The sequence below is a fragment of the Moschus berezovskii genome, chromosome 11 (assembly GCF_049115385.1).
Source record: "Moschus berezovskii isolate FMDL1 chromosome 11, NW_MosBer_1.0, whole genome shotgun sequence".
Taxonomy (NCBI): Eukaryota; Metazoa; Chordata; class Mammalia; order Artiodactyla; family Moschidae; genus Moschus; species Moschus berezovskii.
Genome location: NC_142470.1, coordinates 4,099,637 through 4,116,286, shown reverse-complemented (window position 1 = coordinate 4,116,286; position 16,650 = coordinate 4,099,637). Strand labels below are relative to the sequence as shown.

At 51.9% G+C, this 16,650-nt stretch overlaps 1 protein-coding gene across 7 annotated transcripts in view; it reads right to left on the bottom strand.

Moving 5' to 3' along the window:
- Positions 1 to 3,602: 3,602 nt before the first annotated feature.
- The window catches only part of AK8 (adenylate kinase 8), a 132,400-nt gene continuing 119,352 nt past the window's right edge, over positions 3,603 to 16,650 (bottom strand). For 2 of the 7 annotated variants that reach the window (XM_088841053.1, XM_088841052.1), the window contains 2 exons: positions 5,230 to 5,310; positions 3,603 to 4,126 (listed from right to left, as the gene is read on the bottom strand). In XM_088841053.1, coding sequence (XP_088697179.1) covers positions 3,889 to 4,126; positions 5,230 to 5,310 — 319 coding nt within the window. In that variant the 3' untranslated portion in view covers positions 3,603 to 3,888. The remainder of the gene's footprint in view (positions 4,127 to 5,229; positions 5,311 to 16,650) is intronic. The other 5 variants (XM_088841050.1, XM_088841051.1, XM_055400001.2 and 2 more) reach the window with 5 other exon arrangements.

Here is a 16,650-nt window from a genome sequence, read left to right as displayed (position 1 = left end):
TCAAACTCTCATGTGCCTCAGAAGTCAGCCCCCAAGCCACCGTCACCTCCCCTAGGGGATCTCCTGTGAGTTCTATGTTTAAATTCCCTGCTACCTGCTGCCTGGCCCTGGGCACGCACACTATGCACTGTGCCCAGGAACCTCATCTGATCCCCTGTGGAAAAAAAGAGCTGGCCGGGAGGGTGCAGGGCTGTTTCAGGGGACCTAAGGGCAGAGATGGATCTTAGGAGCCATCAGAAATTCGGTGGTGACCTTTTCTCTCTCATTTCTGTCATGTTTTTGGTAAAATATAAGCCTCAGCCCACTCCAGTATTGTCTGGAAAATCCCATGGACAGAAGAACCTGGTGGGCTACAGTCCATAGGGTCGCAAAGTGTCGGACACAACAGAATCAACTTAGCAAGCACACACACACACAAAGCCTCAATGGGGCTTCCCAGTTGCCACTAGCAGTAAAAAAATCGGCCTGCCAATGCAGGAGACGTAAAAGACGCAGGTTCAATCCCTGGGCCGGGAAGATCCCCTGGAGGAGGGCCTGGCAACCCACTCCAGTACTCTTGCCTGGGAAATCCCATGGACAGAGGAGCCTGGCAGGTTACAGTCCACGGGGTCACACGGAGACACGACTGAAGAAGTGACTCAGCGTGCGCGCACACAAGACTCATTAGGATAGGGATTTTTGTCTTTTTTCCCCTCTGCTCTATGCCCCTTGCCAGGCACGCAGTAGGCACTCAACGAGTCCCTGTGGAATGGGTGGGCAGGCACGTGTCTGCCTCTCTCTTGGTTCCTCCAGATGAACTTGCATTGCTCTGCTGTGCCGCACATGGGCCAGACAGCTCCCAGCATCCTCTCCTTTCCCCCAGCCGCAGGAAGAGAGGGACCCGGGCCCTCGCTTCTCTTCCCAGATTCCTGGGAGAGAGAAGCTGATTGGCTGGCTCAGAGGAAGCACAGGTATACATAGGCCTGGGCTCAGCAGTGGCATCCAGGTCCAGGTCCCGCAGGAGACACACCTTCGGGGTGGGGACAGGCAGACACCCCAAAGGAGCCTCTAGAGCATCTGGACTGCCCAGTGCCCGGGGCAGCAGGGAAGGGAGGGGCCGGAAAAACACAGACCGGAGCCAGGGGGTCGGGTGTAAGAGAGGGAGGGGAGAGCTTGTCGTGACAACAGGATCAAAGAGGCTGGAGGTGAACGAGGGGACTGCTGAAATGACGACAAGGGCACGACTTAATCAGACCTCAGCGGTTAACTTCAAGCACAGCCCCTCATCTGGGAATTAACAGGACATTCGCCTTCCAGCCACAGCACTGGGCCCGAAAGCCCCCAGATCGCCATCACTGCGGCTTGGACCGGATGCTAATGTTCTCCAGCCAGGGGGCTGGGGGGAGGGGCGCGGAGGAAGAATGTCATTTGCTGGTCGCTTCGGAGGGAGCAGCTACGAGCGGGAGCGTGTGGGGCCAACCCCAGCAGCGCGCGCCCGGGCTCATCTCAGTGAAGCCCGCGCCTTCCGCCTCTGCGGCGCCGCCGGAACCCAACTGAGGCCCTGCAGGGGCATCCGGGACGCCGGGGCCTTTGGGAGGCGGCTGGGAGGAGCGCCGGGCGACGTTCATCCACCTGGAGCTCCTGGGGTGGGGGGAAGAAGGCAGGGGCCCCGCGAGCCTGGATGCCTTCAGCAACCTCGACGGGACTGAGAGCAAAGCAGCGGCCTGCTGGTCATCTCCTGGAGTTCTGGGAGCAGCGGGTGACCCCGGTCCCGACCCCTGCTGCCACTTAGCACATTCAGCCGTCCACAAGTTATTGGATTCCTCTGAGCCCCAGTTTCCTCATCTGGGGATAAATAAAGAAAAACAGCCCTGACCTCAAGGAGAGCTGTGAGAACCCCAATGGGAAGAGCCGCGTTTATGGCGCATATATGTGCCACGCCCTATTTTTAGCCTTGGTGAATGTATTCATCACTCCACCCCACAGTATGTGCCTAGTATTGCTAGGAGGCAGTGACCCTTCTCATTTTACAAGGGTCCAGAGAGGTGAAGTGACTCGCGCCAGGCCACACAGCAGCATGGGGACCCAGGCTGCTGGGGTCCACAGCCCAGGCTCCTGGCAGGGGCATCACCTACCTCACAGAGCGGGGACAGCTTGCCCTATAGGGGGCGGGGCAGGTGGAGAAAGAGGAGGCTGTGCACAGAGCAGTACCGCTGTGTGAGCGAAACCAGTGTTTGTGACGTCCGGAGCTGAGGCTGTGCATCTGGGTGGGGTTCCATTGGAGAGTAAACTGAGACTGCCGTCTCTGGTGCCCGGGATGACACGCAGCAGGGCAGGCAGAGCAAGGGGAGAGACCCCTGGCTAGGCTGGCGCTGGTCACCTTCCCGATCTTCTGTCTCCTGCAATCGGGGGTGCTGGGTGCACGCGGCAGAGTTTGATCACAGCAGCCTGGCCCTGTGGTCTGGACCTGGGGCCTCTGGGGCCCAAGGAGGCTCCACGGGCAGGAGCCCAGGGTCAGGGGGCTTCGGGGAGAGATGCCCTGTTCCCTGTGGGGTGGGGAAGGGGAGGGGCAGGGGAAGGCTTGATGGAGTGTCAGGAGGAGGCAGCCAGTGCCGGGGCAGGATGGAGAGAGAGAGAGTCGGGGGCAGGGCCACTAGGCACAGGGGAGGCGCTGTGGCCAGGATGCCGCCTCTAGAGAGGCGCCTAGTCCTGGGAGGTCTGGCCAAGGCCTTTGGGGTTCTCCCTGCCGTGACCCAGGCAGAGGCCGGAGGGCAGGCCCGGAGGCCTGGCTCCATGGGCCCCAGCTGCTGGCTGCCAGCGGTCACAACAACCATTGCTAGGGTCAGATCTTTGCTGGGGGACTCTGGGCTGCCCTAGGCTGGAAGGGGCTTTAGCCATTAGACCCGGAGTCCCTGACCACCCAGAGCCCAGAAGCTCGAGTCCTTGTCTTGGACCCTGGCTGGCTAAGCCCCCTGAGGCCTGCAGGCGGAGAGCACCAGAACGCTGGGTCCGAGAGACCTCGGGCAAGTCACTCACCCTCTCCAGCTTCAGTGGGAATCATCCAAGTACCTTTCTAACAAGATAAAATAATAATAATAATAGGGGGCGGAGGAAGCTTGTGAAAGAGGATCAAGAGCTCTGTCACCCTGAGATGTCACTGTCCTGTCCCCCCAGGGTCCCTCCTGTGTGCCGTGGGCCCTGCAGGACCCAGAGGGGCTATCTCAGTGGGAGCTGAAGGTGGGCCTTCCAAGGACTTCCAGCAAGTCTTAGAACAGCCACGTGTGTCTAGAACTGCACTGACCTGGCAGCCACTCGCCACATGTGGCCATTTATATTTAAATTAGTGAAGCTTAAGGACAGTTGTAAAAAACAGCTCCTCAGTGGCAACGGCCACGTTCCCTGTGCTCAACAGTCCCCTGGAGCTCACAGCCGCTCTGTTGGCTGCACATCGGTCATTCCAGAGAGTTCTACTGGGCAGGCTGCTCTGGAGACAGTGGCTTCGGTAAAACTACATTCACAGAGAGTGTAGTCTGTGCCAGGCTCTATGTTGAGAGCTTTACCTGTGTCATCTCATTTCATCCCAAAGCAGCCCTGTGAGGCAGGGACTATTTTTACCCATTTCAGCTGCAAGAAATGAGGATCCGGCGACAACCCCGGGGCACACAGCACATGGCCGCTGGAGCCACACCGCATCCCAGGTCTGACCCGGCCCGCCACGGTCAACCTGACTGCCTCCCCAGGCTGCACCCATCCTGCGTTCCCAGACCCCGAAACAAGGCCAGTTTCCGGCCACCTCCAGGACCCATGAGACTATACCCAGCACTTTATTGGCTTGGCTGACCTTCCAGAGGGTCAGGGGGTGAGGGTCTAATTTCGTCCCCCTGAGGGATGCTCCCAGCTCAGAACCCGTCAGGGGATTTTCTTGGGTAGGAGATTAATGATCCCACTCTCAATGTATTCGAAGACCGTGTATGGGTCCTGGTCCCCGTTGAGGGTGATGGCCTCCCCGTAGAACTGCTCCAGCTCAGCAGAATTCCTGTAGAACAGATCCATTTTGAGCTTGATCTGCTCTTCCGAATCCTTTGGGTTCTGCAGGAGACGGGCCTGGACTTCCATGGTCGGAGGTGGCTTATACATGAGGTGGTACCTGCGAGAGGCGGGGAAGCCGGTGAGCCCTGGTCCAGCTCAGAGGACGGCGAGAAGGGACCCCTTCCCAGGAGAGAGGCTGGACCCCCTCACCACCAGCAGTAGACATTTACTCTGTACCAGCCAGGTGCATACCCTTGGCTAGGCTGAGAGCCGCAGAGAAACCCAAAGCATGGCCCCTTCCCAGGAGAGAAGACGCAGATCAGCAATAGCACAGAATATAGTAAAACACTAAGGGCCAAATTCCTCTTGTGCATTCCTTCCTTTCTCCTTTCTTCTCTTCCTTCCAAACAATATTGGGTGCCTGCCATGGATGCCTGGCACACACCTGCTACTGACCACCCAGTGGCAGCGAGACTTCGCCTGTGTTCAGGGAGCTCACGGTCACATAGGGGAGGGGACATGATAACGCCAAGCATGAGTGGAGACGCGAGGAAGTGCCCTGGTCACTGGGAGAGAGACCCCGGCAGCGTGAAGCCCATTTCACCTGATGTGGGTCAGTGAGAGGACGTCCCCCAGCACACGGTGATGGGAAAATCCTGATGCTTCCTTCCCGCCCCTCCTCCTCTGTCCTGAGAAATGCAGTCTAGTTACCAAGAACCAGGGTTATTGGGAAGATGGGGGCTTCAACCTCTTTGCAATCGCGGGGACTATAAACTGTTTCACTACCGACACAGCGACTGGACTCGGTCAGATGCAAGGGAAAGCCCAGGAGTTAGCCCCTATAGCCACGGGAGGGCTCAGAGGTGACGCTGTTCCCAAGGGGACGTGTCTGTTCAGCAGCCACGGCAGGGACGCACCGCAGTGACACACTGGGGTCAGAGCCAAGCCCGGGTCAGAGCAGGTGAGCAGTTTAACTAAAGCTGTTGTACAGCCCGGACACTCATTTTCTTGCTACTCTTCCAGGAAAAGAAGGTTGGCAGATAGTGCGGAGGAGCTGGCTGGGTGAACCCCCTTTCTAAAATCATCTGTCCGTTGTCCCCAGCAGTATCCCTGGAGCAGCCCTGCCCTGGCACCCATCAGCTAGATGGATGGTGGGGGTCCCCGGTGGGGCGTGGCCTCTGGAGCCCTTGGAGGGCCACCCACTGCAGGGCTGGCACAGACCTTTCTCCTGTGATGGGGTCGGTTCTTCTCAGGGTCAGCCGCTCGATGACAGAATCGAATGGCACGTTCAGGAAAAACACCCTACGGGGGAGAAGAGGCATTGTGTCGGCTGGAGGGGACGAAGGCTGGACTCGAGGCCAGGGTGGGCTTCAGCCCCCGAGAGTGGGCAGAGCCTCAGTGGCCTTGACTCGGGGCTCGGGGCACCAGTCTCTGGCCAGTCACCAGGGAAAGATGCAGGTGGGGTCTCCCCACTGTGGAAGCTCTCCACCTCCTGATTCAGGGACAGCTCCCAGCTGCCATCACTCCTGGGGCAGTGGTCGGGGGCACACCATGGGGGGTGAGCTGTGGGGAGTGAATGCCCCATCCTTCGGGGAGACCAGTGGGTTCCCTGGAATTACACAGATGCGGGTCAGAATCTCACCTCCACGTGGACCTGCTGTGTGACCTCAGGCCACAAACACAACCTCTCTGAGGTTCCGTTTCCTCACCTGCAAAAGACTGTTAGTTGCTCTGTTGTGTCCAGCTTTTTGTGACCCCATGGAGTGTAGCCCTCCAGGCTCCTGTCCATGGGATTCTCCAGGCAAGAATGCTGGAGTAGGTTGCCATTTCTTTCTCCAGGGGATCTTTCGAAGCCAGGGATCAAACCCGGGTCTCCTGCATTGCAGGCGGATTCTTTACCATCTGAGCCAGTAGTTGCTGGGCTTCCCTGATAGCTCAGTTGGTAAAGAATCCACCTGCCAATGCAGGAGACCCGGGTTTGATCCCTGGGTTGGAAAAATCCACTGGAGAAGGGATAGGCTACCCACTCAAGTATTCTTGGTCTTCCCTTGTGGCTCAGTTGGTAAAGAATCCGCCTGCAATGCAGGAGACCTGGGTTCGATCCCTAGGTTGGGAAGATCCCCTGGAGAAGGGAAAGGCTACCCACTCCAGTGTTCTGGCCTGGAGACTGCCATGGACTATAGTCCATGGGCTCTCAAAGAGTCTGCTAATGTTGAAGATGGGCTTCCCTGGTGGCTCAGTGGTAAAGAACCCACCAGTCAATGCAGGAGATGCAAGAGACACAGGTTTGATCCCTGGGTCGAGAAGATCCCCTGGAGAAGGAAATGGCAACCCACTCCAGTATTCTTGCCTGGAGAACTCCATGGACAGAGGAGCCTGGCAGGCTACAGCCCATGGGGTGGCAAAGAGTCGGACACAACCGAGCAACCGACACTTCACATATGCCAACCGCAACCGCCAAGGTATGCCTCCCCTCATCCCCCTATCGCTGGTAACCTTAATATTGTTTCCTACATCTGTGATTCTGTTTCTGTTTTGTAAGTAAGTTAATCTGTTCCACGTTTTTAGATTCTACATATAAGCAGTATCATACGGTGTTTATCGTCTGGAAGCCTTTCTTTACACGAAAACTGAGGACAGATGTTCTCGGTCAGGGCTGAGTTTGCCCTGAGGAGATGTTTGACAACATATGGGGACGTTTTTGGTTGTCACAACTGGGGCAGGGGTGCAACTTGGCACCTAGCAGGTGGAGGCCAGGGCTACAGCTCAGCACCTCACTGCCCGTAGGACAGGCCCCACCACGAAGAACTATGCAGCCCTGAGGTCAGTCATGAGACAAGCATGACAGGAGGGAGGAATGTGTCGGGGCGGGGGTTTGGGGGGAGGCCAAAAGACCAAGTGTTCTGGCTCCTGCCCACGGGTCTAATCCAGGCCCTGCCTTCTAGGGTCAAACCATCTCAGTTGTTTTTTTTTTAATAACTTTTGGAATATTCCATCACTCACTTTACTGTTTATTCATTGCTGTAATTTATATGTGCATTTATGGAGTGCCCACTGTGGACTCAGAGCTTTCCCGCCTTCACTCTTGGGTGGGAGTCTTCAGGATGGATCCTCTGCCTTCCCCCAAGCTAGTGAACAAAAGAAGGCCCTTCCCCTCCCCCGGGGATTCACCAGATGTGCTGATGGGGCTGCCAAGAGGCCAAGATTTGGTGGTCCAACAGGGCCCCGGTCCCCAGGGGCCCCAGACCAGGCTCTTGGGCCCAGGGGTCACCTCAAGGGCCAGATCAGTGATCAGCCCTGACCAATGTCCTGAGGCCTGGGAAGCGCTCCCAGGAAACATATGTGAGGGAGAGAATGAAAGGGTGAGTGTGCATGGTCCTGCTGTTGTCTGTCACTCAGTCACGTCCAGCTCTTTTTTCAGCCCCGTGAACCGTAGTCCACCAGGCTTCTCCGTCCATGGGATTCTCCAGGCAAGAAGGGTTGCCATTTCCCTCTCCAGGAGATCTTCCCAATCCAGGGACTGAACCCGGATCTTCCCGCATTGTAGGCAGACATTTTACTGTCTAAGCCACCAGGGAAGACCCCCCCCCCAAAATAAAAGTAAGCCAAATGTGAGGCAAATACTCTCCATTCAAGACCAGCATCTCCCACTGCCTTTCTTCTCTTTCCCTTGTTTGGCCCATGCTGTTTGCTGAGGTTCACATCTGCCCAGTTGCCAAGGAGCCCCTCACTGGTATCTGGTGAAAGCTGCAGCCACCCCTACACCAAGCAAGCTCAGTCCAGAGGGTGGGGGCCGCAGCCATGGAAATCTCCTTCTTCCCCGCACGTGTTCTCGACAAAGATCTCCATTCCCACGTGCGGCAAAATAACAGCCACCAAATAAAACATGTAAGGTTGGGAGCATCAAAACACAGGGCGCACAGGTGTTTTCGATGTGCTTTCATCCCTGACGCTCCAAACATGCTGCCCCCCTGCACCCCCAGAACTTGTGAGGCCCAACAGCAACACCAAAACGCAGCTGTCACTGCTGTTAGGGGCTGACGGTGTAGCTCTGGATGCCGACGCCAGTAGAAAGGAAGCTAGTTTGGAAATCCGTGATAATGGATGCTGCTTCATAAACAAACAAGCCCCAACTGAAAGATTTTTAACCCAGCATATGAAGACCATTTGTCGTCATTCAAGAGAAAGGCTTGTGAAAGGCTGGCAAGATCAGAAGCGCGCAGACACCAAATTGGTACTTGAAACACATTGTTGGGAAAAGCCTCGCTGCGGAGGAGCTGGGCTTCCAGAGGCTGGAAGCTTCTGATTAGCCAGGCTCATGCACCCCGATGTCAGAGCCAGGTGGTGGGTAGAGGAGCGGGAAGCCCATGCAGCTCTGTGGAGGTGCTCGGCCCTGTGCGGGCCCCCACCTGCTGGTTAGGGGTGTTATGCTGCTCATTTACAGTAACAGCCTGGAAAGACGGGATGTGAAAGCAGAGACGAGTCAGAGCAGGGTACTTGGGGCAGAGACACTCCTGGTCTGCGTGCCTGGGTTCGCCAGGGGCGGGAGCACCACCGGCCTTGGGGTTTGCAGAATTTCAGGCTGCTTCAGGAGGGAGAGGGAAGGCGTGCGCCGCTAGTCCCTCGCTGCTCCAGGTGGGCTCCCCAGGCCAGCAGCAGCAGCAGCAGCTGGGACTCAAGCCCCACAGCCCGCCCACTGAACTGGAGACTAGTATTAGCGAGATCCACAGTGATCTGTATGTACGCTGCGGCTGGAGAAGGGCCGCTCTGATCCTGCGTTTCCCAGATTTGTCTGATGTTAAGGATCATCGGGAGGGCTTGTCTAAAATACAGATTCTGACCCTGAAACTGACACACCAGTTATAAACCAGCTACTGTTGTTGTGGTTCAGTCGCTCAGTCGTGTCTGACTCTTTGCGACCCCGTGAACTGCAGCACACCAGGCTTTCCTGTCCTTCACTGTCTCCCAGAGTTTGCTCAGACTCATGTCCATTGAGTTGGATGGTTCCCATCCAACCATCTCATCCTATGTCGCCCTCTTCTCCTCCTGCCCTCAATCTTTCCCAGTATCAGGGTCTTTCCCAATGATTTAATAAAAATTATTAAAAAAATAAATACAGGGTACCCCTCCCAGAGTTACCAAGCCAAAACCCCCAGGGGAGGGACTGGGAGACCTATATTTGTAAGTCAGCAGCTCAGGTGATTCTTATGCTTGGGTAGGTGCAGGAAGCTTGGCTGTATCCTCAGGTCCCACTTTGGCCAAACCTTGGAACCACCAGGGGAATTCTGAGACTACTGAGACCTGGGCCCCAGCCCTCAAGATTCTGCTATAACTGGCTTGAGGTAAGGTCTTGGAATGGAGATTTTTAGAAACTCCCCAAGTGACTGTAGTCTGTAGTCAATTCTTAGGACCATAGCTTTGATCCAGTCTGCTCAGTGTACAGGATGGGGAAACTGAACCCCAAAGAGAGGAGGACTCACAGGCTGTCGCCCAGAACACTGACGTCAGATGCCCGATGACCGCCGGGCTCTCTTCACCCACTCTTGTTATGACTATAGTGATATTCCACTTCACACCCATCAGGAGGGCTATTATCAAAAAACCAGCAAACAACAAGGGTTGGTTGATGAGGATGCGGAGGAAGTGGAAGCCTTGTGCCTTGCCAGTAGGAACGTAAAATGGTGCAATGTGTGATCAGCCTTTCCACTTCTGACATACACCCAAAACAAGGGAAAGCAGAGATGGAACAGATACCTGCACACCTAAGTTCACTGCAGCATTATTGCCAAAAGGCAAAAGTAACCCAAATATCCATCAGCAGATAAGTGGATAAACACAGTGGGCCATATGCCCACGATGGACCATTAAACAGCCACGAAGAGAAACGGTGTCCTGACCCAGCTGCAATACAGGTGAACCTTGAAGACACTACACAGAGTGACATAGGTCAGACACAAAGGGATAAATATTGTATGATGCCACCTAAATGAAGTGTTTAGACTAGTCAAACGCATAAAGGCAGAAGGCAGAATGGTGGGCGCCCAGGGCTGGGAAGGAGAAATCCCAGGCTGTTGTTTAGTGGAGACAGTTTCCGTTTGGGAAGGTGGAACAGTTCTGGAGATGGATGGTGGTGATGCGTTGCACAAGAATGTACTTAACACCATTCAAATGTACACTGAATGGTTAAAACAGCAAATTTCATGTTATGTGTATTTTCCCACAATAAAAAATAAGCGCTACAGGACTCTTCTGGTGGACCAGTGGCTAAGACTCTGTGCTCCCAATGCAGGGGGCGCCACAAAGGAAGATCAAAGATCCTGCGTGCCAAAACCAAGGCCTGGTGCAGCCAAATAAATACAGATAAATAAATATTTTTTAAAATAAGCACAACGGTGTAGTGTACAGATATTAGGATGAAGGTGGGGGCGGGGGATTTCTTCCCTTGAAAAAACCTTATAATTTAATGGGGTTCTGAATATACATATGTATACAAACACAGGAATGGACCGAAAAACGTGAACCAGGAATCCTCTGGCGGTCCAGTGGTTGGGAACCTGCCTTCCAGTGCAGGGATGTGGGTTCAGTCCCTGACCAGGGAACTGAGACTCCACACGCTGTGGGCCACAGCTACTGAGCACATGTGCTCTGGAGCCCACACGGTACAACCAGAGAAAGACCCTTCGTGTCGCAAACAAGATCCAGTGCAGCCAAATAAATAAATTTTAAAAATGAACCATATGATAGTATTAACCCTACACTAACTAAAATGCCAATGCTATAAAAACTCAGAAAATAGAAAATAAGAGAACACAACTTGTTTTATCAGGCAGCATTTCCCTGACACCAAAAGCCAGACAAAGACTCTATAAGAAAACTATAAACCAAATCCCTCACGAATACAGAAGCAAAAAATACTCAATAAAATACTAGCAAATTGAATCTAGCAATACATAAAAAAGAACACTACATTACAACAAAATGAGGTTTAGCCTAGTAATGAAAATCTGGTTCAATATTCAAAAATCAGTCAGTATAAGCTTCCCTGGTGGCTCAGATGGTAAAGAATCTGCCAGTAATGAAGAAGACCTGGTTTTGATACCTACGTTGCAAAGATCCCCTGGAGAATAAAATAGCAACCCACTCTGGTGTTCTTGCCTGGAGAATTCCATGGAGAGAGGAGGCTGGTGGGCTACAATCCATGGAGCTGCCAAGAGCTGGACACGACTGAGCAACTAACACATAACCATATTATGAGACTACAGAAGAAAACTAACTATATAATCTTCTCAACAGATGTAGGAAAGCAACTTACAGAATTTAGTGTCACTTCCTGGTAAATATTCTAAGCAAACTATAAAGAGAAGGTAATTTCCTCTTCAATCTAATAAAGGGTATTTACCAAAAAATTACAGCTAACATCATATGTTATGGTGAAAGACAGAGTGCTTTTCCCTTAAGACTGGGAACACGGCAGAATGTCCGTTTTCATGAATCCTATTCAATATCTTACTGGGAGTCCTGGAGAGTGTAATAAGATAAGAAAAGGACAATAAATCATGAAGAAATAAAAGTTATCTGCAGATGACAGGATCGTCTAATTACAGCCCTAAAGAATCTTCAAAAAGGCTACTACAATTAATAAGTGGGTTCAGTGAATACACAGGATACGAAATCAACAAACAAAAAGTAAACTAATTTTTCAAGATACTAGCAATAAACAGTTGGAAATTAAAATTTTAAAGTACTACTTACAATAATATAAAAGTGAAATCTTATATAGCTTTAGCTGTAAAGCTAACAAAATACGTATAAGATCTGTATGGTGAAAATTACAAAACACTGATGAAAGGTATCAAAGACTGAAATGCGTGTCGGGAGCTATACCATGTTCATGGACTCAGAGACTCAATACGGCTAAAATGTCAATCCTAACAGATCTACAGATTCAATGCAATCCTAATCAAAATTCCAAGAAGGTGTTTTGAAGATTCCACACAAGTCAATTTTATATGGAACATGTTTCTGAAAAAGAATTAGAATCACTTAAAAAATGTTGAAAAAGAAGAGCAAATTGATTTCAAGGCTTACTATAAAGCTACAGTAGTATAGCCAGTATGAATGTTAGTGAAAGGCTAGACACATGGATTAAAAAGACAGAACAAAAAGTCTGGAAATTGACTCATACAAATATGACCTTTTCAACAACGGTACCATCACAGTTCAAAGGAGAAAGATGGTTTTTTTCACCCAACGGTGCTGGAATAATTAGACATTCATATACAAATAATTATAATAATCTTGGCCCACACCTCATGCCATCTACAAAAATTATTTCAAAATAAATCATGGATAGAAATATAAACTTAAAACTATTAAACTTCTAGAAGAAAGACTGTGACCTTGGGTTAAACATTTCCTACATATGACACCAAAAGCATGACCCATAGATTTTTAAATTAATAAATTAGAATTTATTAAAAGCTTAACAATTGAAAGCTTCTGCTCTTCAAAAAACATTAAGAAAATGAAAGAGATATCATAGACCGGGAGAAAATATTTGTGAAACCTATATCTGCTGCTGGGAGGGATTGGGGGCAGGAGGAGAAGGGGACGACAGAGAATGAGATGGCTGGATGGCATCACCCACTCGATGGACATGGGTTTGAGTGAACTCCGGGAGTTGGTGATGGACAGGGAGGCCTGGCATGCTGTGATTCATGGGGTCGCGTAGAGTCGGACACGACTGAGCGACTGAACTGAACTGAACTGAACTGATACCTGATGAGGGATTGGATTTGCATCGAGAATACATAAAACTGTGAATCATATATACAACTAACAACATACAGGAGGAGGCACAAATAGATCCCCTAGTACCCTCTGTTTCCAAATTTGATATTCAAATTGGGAAAATCTGTCCGGGAAAACCATTTCTTGAAACAGGCTCGAACGCCTCCTCCTTCTCCAGTTTCTTCAAAGCCTAGAGGGTGCGCTGAGCCGTCTGGAAGGCAGCAGCACTGTCTGCACTTTAAACCAGGACTCAGCTCTGCCACTTAGAGCCCTTCTGTGTGGCTGGAGTGCAGGCAACAGCAGCTCCCTGGCTTTCAAATAACCGAGGGGTCTTATCTCAAAGGGAGCTCTGCAATGACTGCCACTGAAACAGGGGGCAGAGAGGGCAGAGCCGCCAGGAACAAAGGCACAGTGACACTGACACCAGAACACGCTGCTCACCTTTAGTATTTGTGCTCTGACACATCGGAGAATGGAGGCAGCGTCGAAACCATTGAAAACAGTTCTCACATGACGGTGAGCTGTGGGGCCATCAGATAATGCAAAGCACGAGTAGCCACCATTGTAGACTCACCAGGACAAGGCCTCCCCCTGGTCCAGGGGCAGGGAGAGGCAGCGTCATGTCTAGAGGTGACTGCGTTTGGGGATGGCAGCGTGGGATGTGTAAGCTGTCGGAGGGTGCTCGTGGGAGTGAAAGCTGAACGCAGCCGGGAACGGCATGAAGAAAAACGATGTGGCAGAGAGTGGTTAGAGAGGGCAAGCAAATTACGCACAGACTGTCAAAACCAAAAGACGAGACAAGGGCACTTCCCTGGTGGTCCAGTGGTTAAGAATCTGCCCTGCGAAGCAGGGGATGTGGGTTCCATCCCGGGTCAGGGAACTAAGATCCCACGTGCCACAGTGAAAGATACCACGTGCCGCAGCGAAGGCCTGATGCAGCCAAATAAATAAAAACAAATAAAAACTAGATTTAGAACAATAAGAACTGGGCCAGCTGCAGAAGGATCCCCACCTCTGAGTACCCTGGGGGTGAGCTGTCTGAAGACAAGGCGCTGGGCTGGCAGGTCTGTGCTATGCCCTTCGTGCAGGGAAGCAGTGAGGACTGAATAAATGTGCAGTGAATGAGCAGATTAGCACGGGAGGGAGCCGGCGGTGATGCCGTGGAAGGCCAGGTTCCCTCTCACGGGGACAGGTGCCATCAGCTCGATGGGATCAGCCTCTGGTCCTCCCAGCCGTGGGTGCAGGCCGCAGACTGCCATCACAGCTGTCCCCAAATACGGCGCACGGAAGAATGTGACGCTGGACGGAGTCTGGACGCAAGGCCACCCTGGAGGCTGGAGAAGGCCCTGGCCAGAGTTTACATTCTTCACTATGCATAATTTTCACTCTGACAAGAGAACAATTTGAAAACAAAAGGCCAGACACCTCAATCTCATTTTTTTTCCACTGTTATAATAACTTTAATTTATCTTGCATTTTACAGAAGTCTATGAACGATTTTAAAAAAGCACCACCTTACCCCATCATGTTTCTCTGACAGTTGTTAAAGTAGGCAATGAGTATGTCAACAGCTTCAGCAACGGCATCTTGCAAGAATTTCAGACCAACCAGCCACACGCCAAAGAACTTGGCAACTTTTCTATCTTGCTTTTAATACACTGGTATATCCACTCTGATGGTAAACCTGTCCAGCCTCGTTTGACTCCCCGCGCACCATGCCTCCTGCCCTTCAGTAGCAGCTGTAGTGTCCCCTCCCCGCTCCTTAAGAAAAAAACGAGGCTCCCGCTGGCCATTTCTTGTTTAAAACTGTGCATAATTGATAGCGGCAAATCTACCCTGCCCGTATCTAAAATCTCTCCAGGGGCAGGGAGAACAGTCTCCATGACTGTCATTAACTGGGAAATTAGCAAGCACGCCTGGTGGTACAGCACACGCCATACAAAAATACAGCAGTCTGGGGCAAGGAGAGCGACCCCAGGATCAGATTCCTGCATAATCAGTCTCCATTCGAGAGTCCTCTAAAAATGCCTGCCTCCACCACCACTGGGAAGAAAGAGAATAATTCCTCTGCATGTGGCCACCCAGATACTTCTTGGACGGTCATGAACTGCACGTCGTTGGAAGCCAGAAAGTTCTGCAAACTTTTCCCAAAGAGAAAGGCAAATGAGTTTCAGGCTGAAAATGACAGTAGACATGTGGAAAGCAAGCCAGAGCCTTACTCCAAGACTAGCCAGCCTGTGCCCAGTCAGGGCGCCATCTATACCAATGGCTCTCAGCCTGCATGTGTGTGGACACCGGAGGACTCTGAAAATTCTGGCTTTGCTCAGATCCACGCAGGCCCAGTGTCCAAACTCCCTCCAACACTGCCCTTTCCCCCACATCGCTCATGCCCACTCGTGCTCAGCAAGTCAGCCATCACTACGGGGCACTCAGCTGGGCAGAGCCACAGCGGCTCTCAGGGGCCACTGGGCACCCACACTCTTCACTGCCTTTCCCTTGGCTGTCCTTCAGCTCCATGTCTGTGTCTGAGGGGCCTGGCTCACCGCCCAGCTGGGCTCCTCCTCTGTGAGAGGCTCCTGCATGTTCCTGGAGACCCATCATCCCTGGGTGCTGGCCAGGAGCCACACTGCTCCTTCTACCTGTGCTCAGAGTAGGTGAGAGTGCTCAGGTGCTCAGAGTGCCCGCAGCCACTGTCTGGCTGCCTCGGGGTCCCCTCTGATGGTAGGAATACTGATCAGCCACTGATCAGCTGATCAACAGCTGATCAACCACTAAGTACGCCGGTGTGGACCCCAGTTCAGTCCCAGAAGAACATTGGGGCTGGTGAACATTCAGGGCCCCGTGGTGTGGCCGACACCTGGATGCTCCAGCAGACCCCTCTTCAAGAAAGAATTTGTGTCTCAGCTGTAAGGAGTGAGATCAGCTGACCTCTTCCAGCTGTAAATACCTTGCAAGACTTGAGACCCATGTTTCGTTTTTTTGATTACTGAGATATAATTTGGGGCTTCCCAGGTGGCACTAGTGGTAAAGAACCTGCCTGCCAATTTGGCAGGAGACATAAGAGATGTGGGTTCGATCCCTGGGTTGGGAAGATCTCCTGGAGGAGGGCATGGCAACCCACTCCAGTATTCTTGCCTGGAGAATCCCCATAGAGAAGAGCCTGGTGGGCCACCGTCCATAGGATCACAAAGAGTTGGACATGACTGGAGCGACTTAGCATGCACATATGAACTAAGATATAATTCACCCCCTCAAAAGTATACAACGTAATTATTTTTAGTGTATTACATTTACAAAGAGTGCAACCATTGACACAATATAAGTTTGGGGGACTGTCATCATGCCCAAAGGAAACGCTGTGCCAGTGAGCAGGCCCTCCCCACCCTCCAGCTCCCAGTCCCTGGAGACTGCTTGTCTGCTTTTGTCTCTGTATGTGCTTCATCTGGACACACACCACAAACGGAATCATATGATACATGGCCTTTCAAGACTCCAATTAGGAAAATGAAAAAAAAAGAGGAACTCAGAAGGTTATTTTAAAGGTTAAACATAAGGCATATCAAGTGCTTAACACACAGTAATGACATAGACCCTCCGCGTGCCTCTACACGCCAGGCGTCTTTCCTTTAGCCTGTGTTTTCAAGATTCATCCCTATCATGACATGTGTTAGAACTTCATCCCCTTTCATGGCCAAATGGTGTTCCCTGGCGTGGACGGACCAGATTTCATTTATTCATTCACCAATCGATGGACATTTTTAATCCAACTTTTGAGCAAGGTCACAGTCCTCTGGGGGTGGCCCGTGGCTAGTGAGTGAGCACAGAGGGGTCCCAGGGTCTGCCCAACACAGC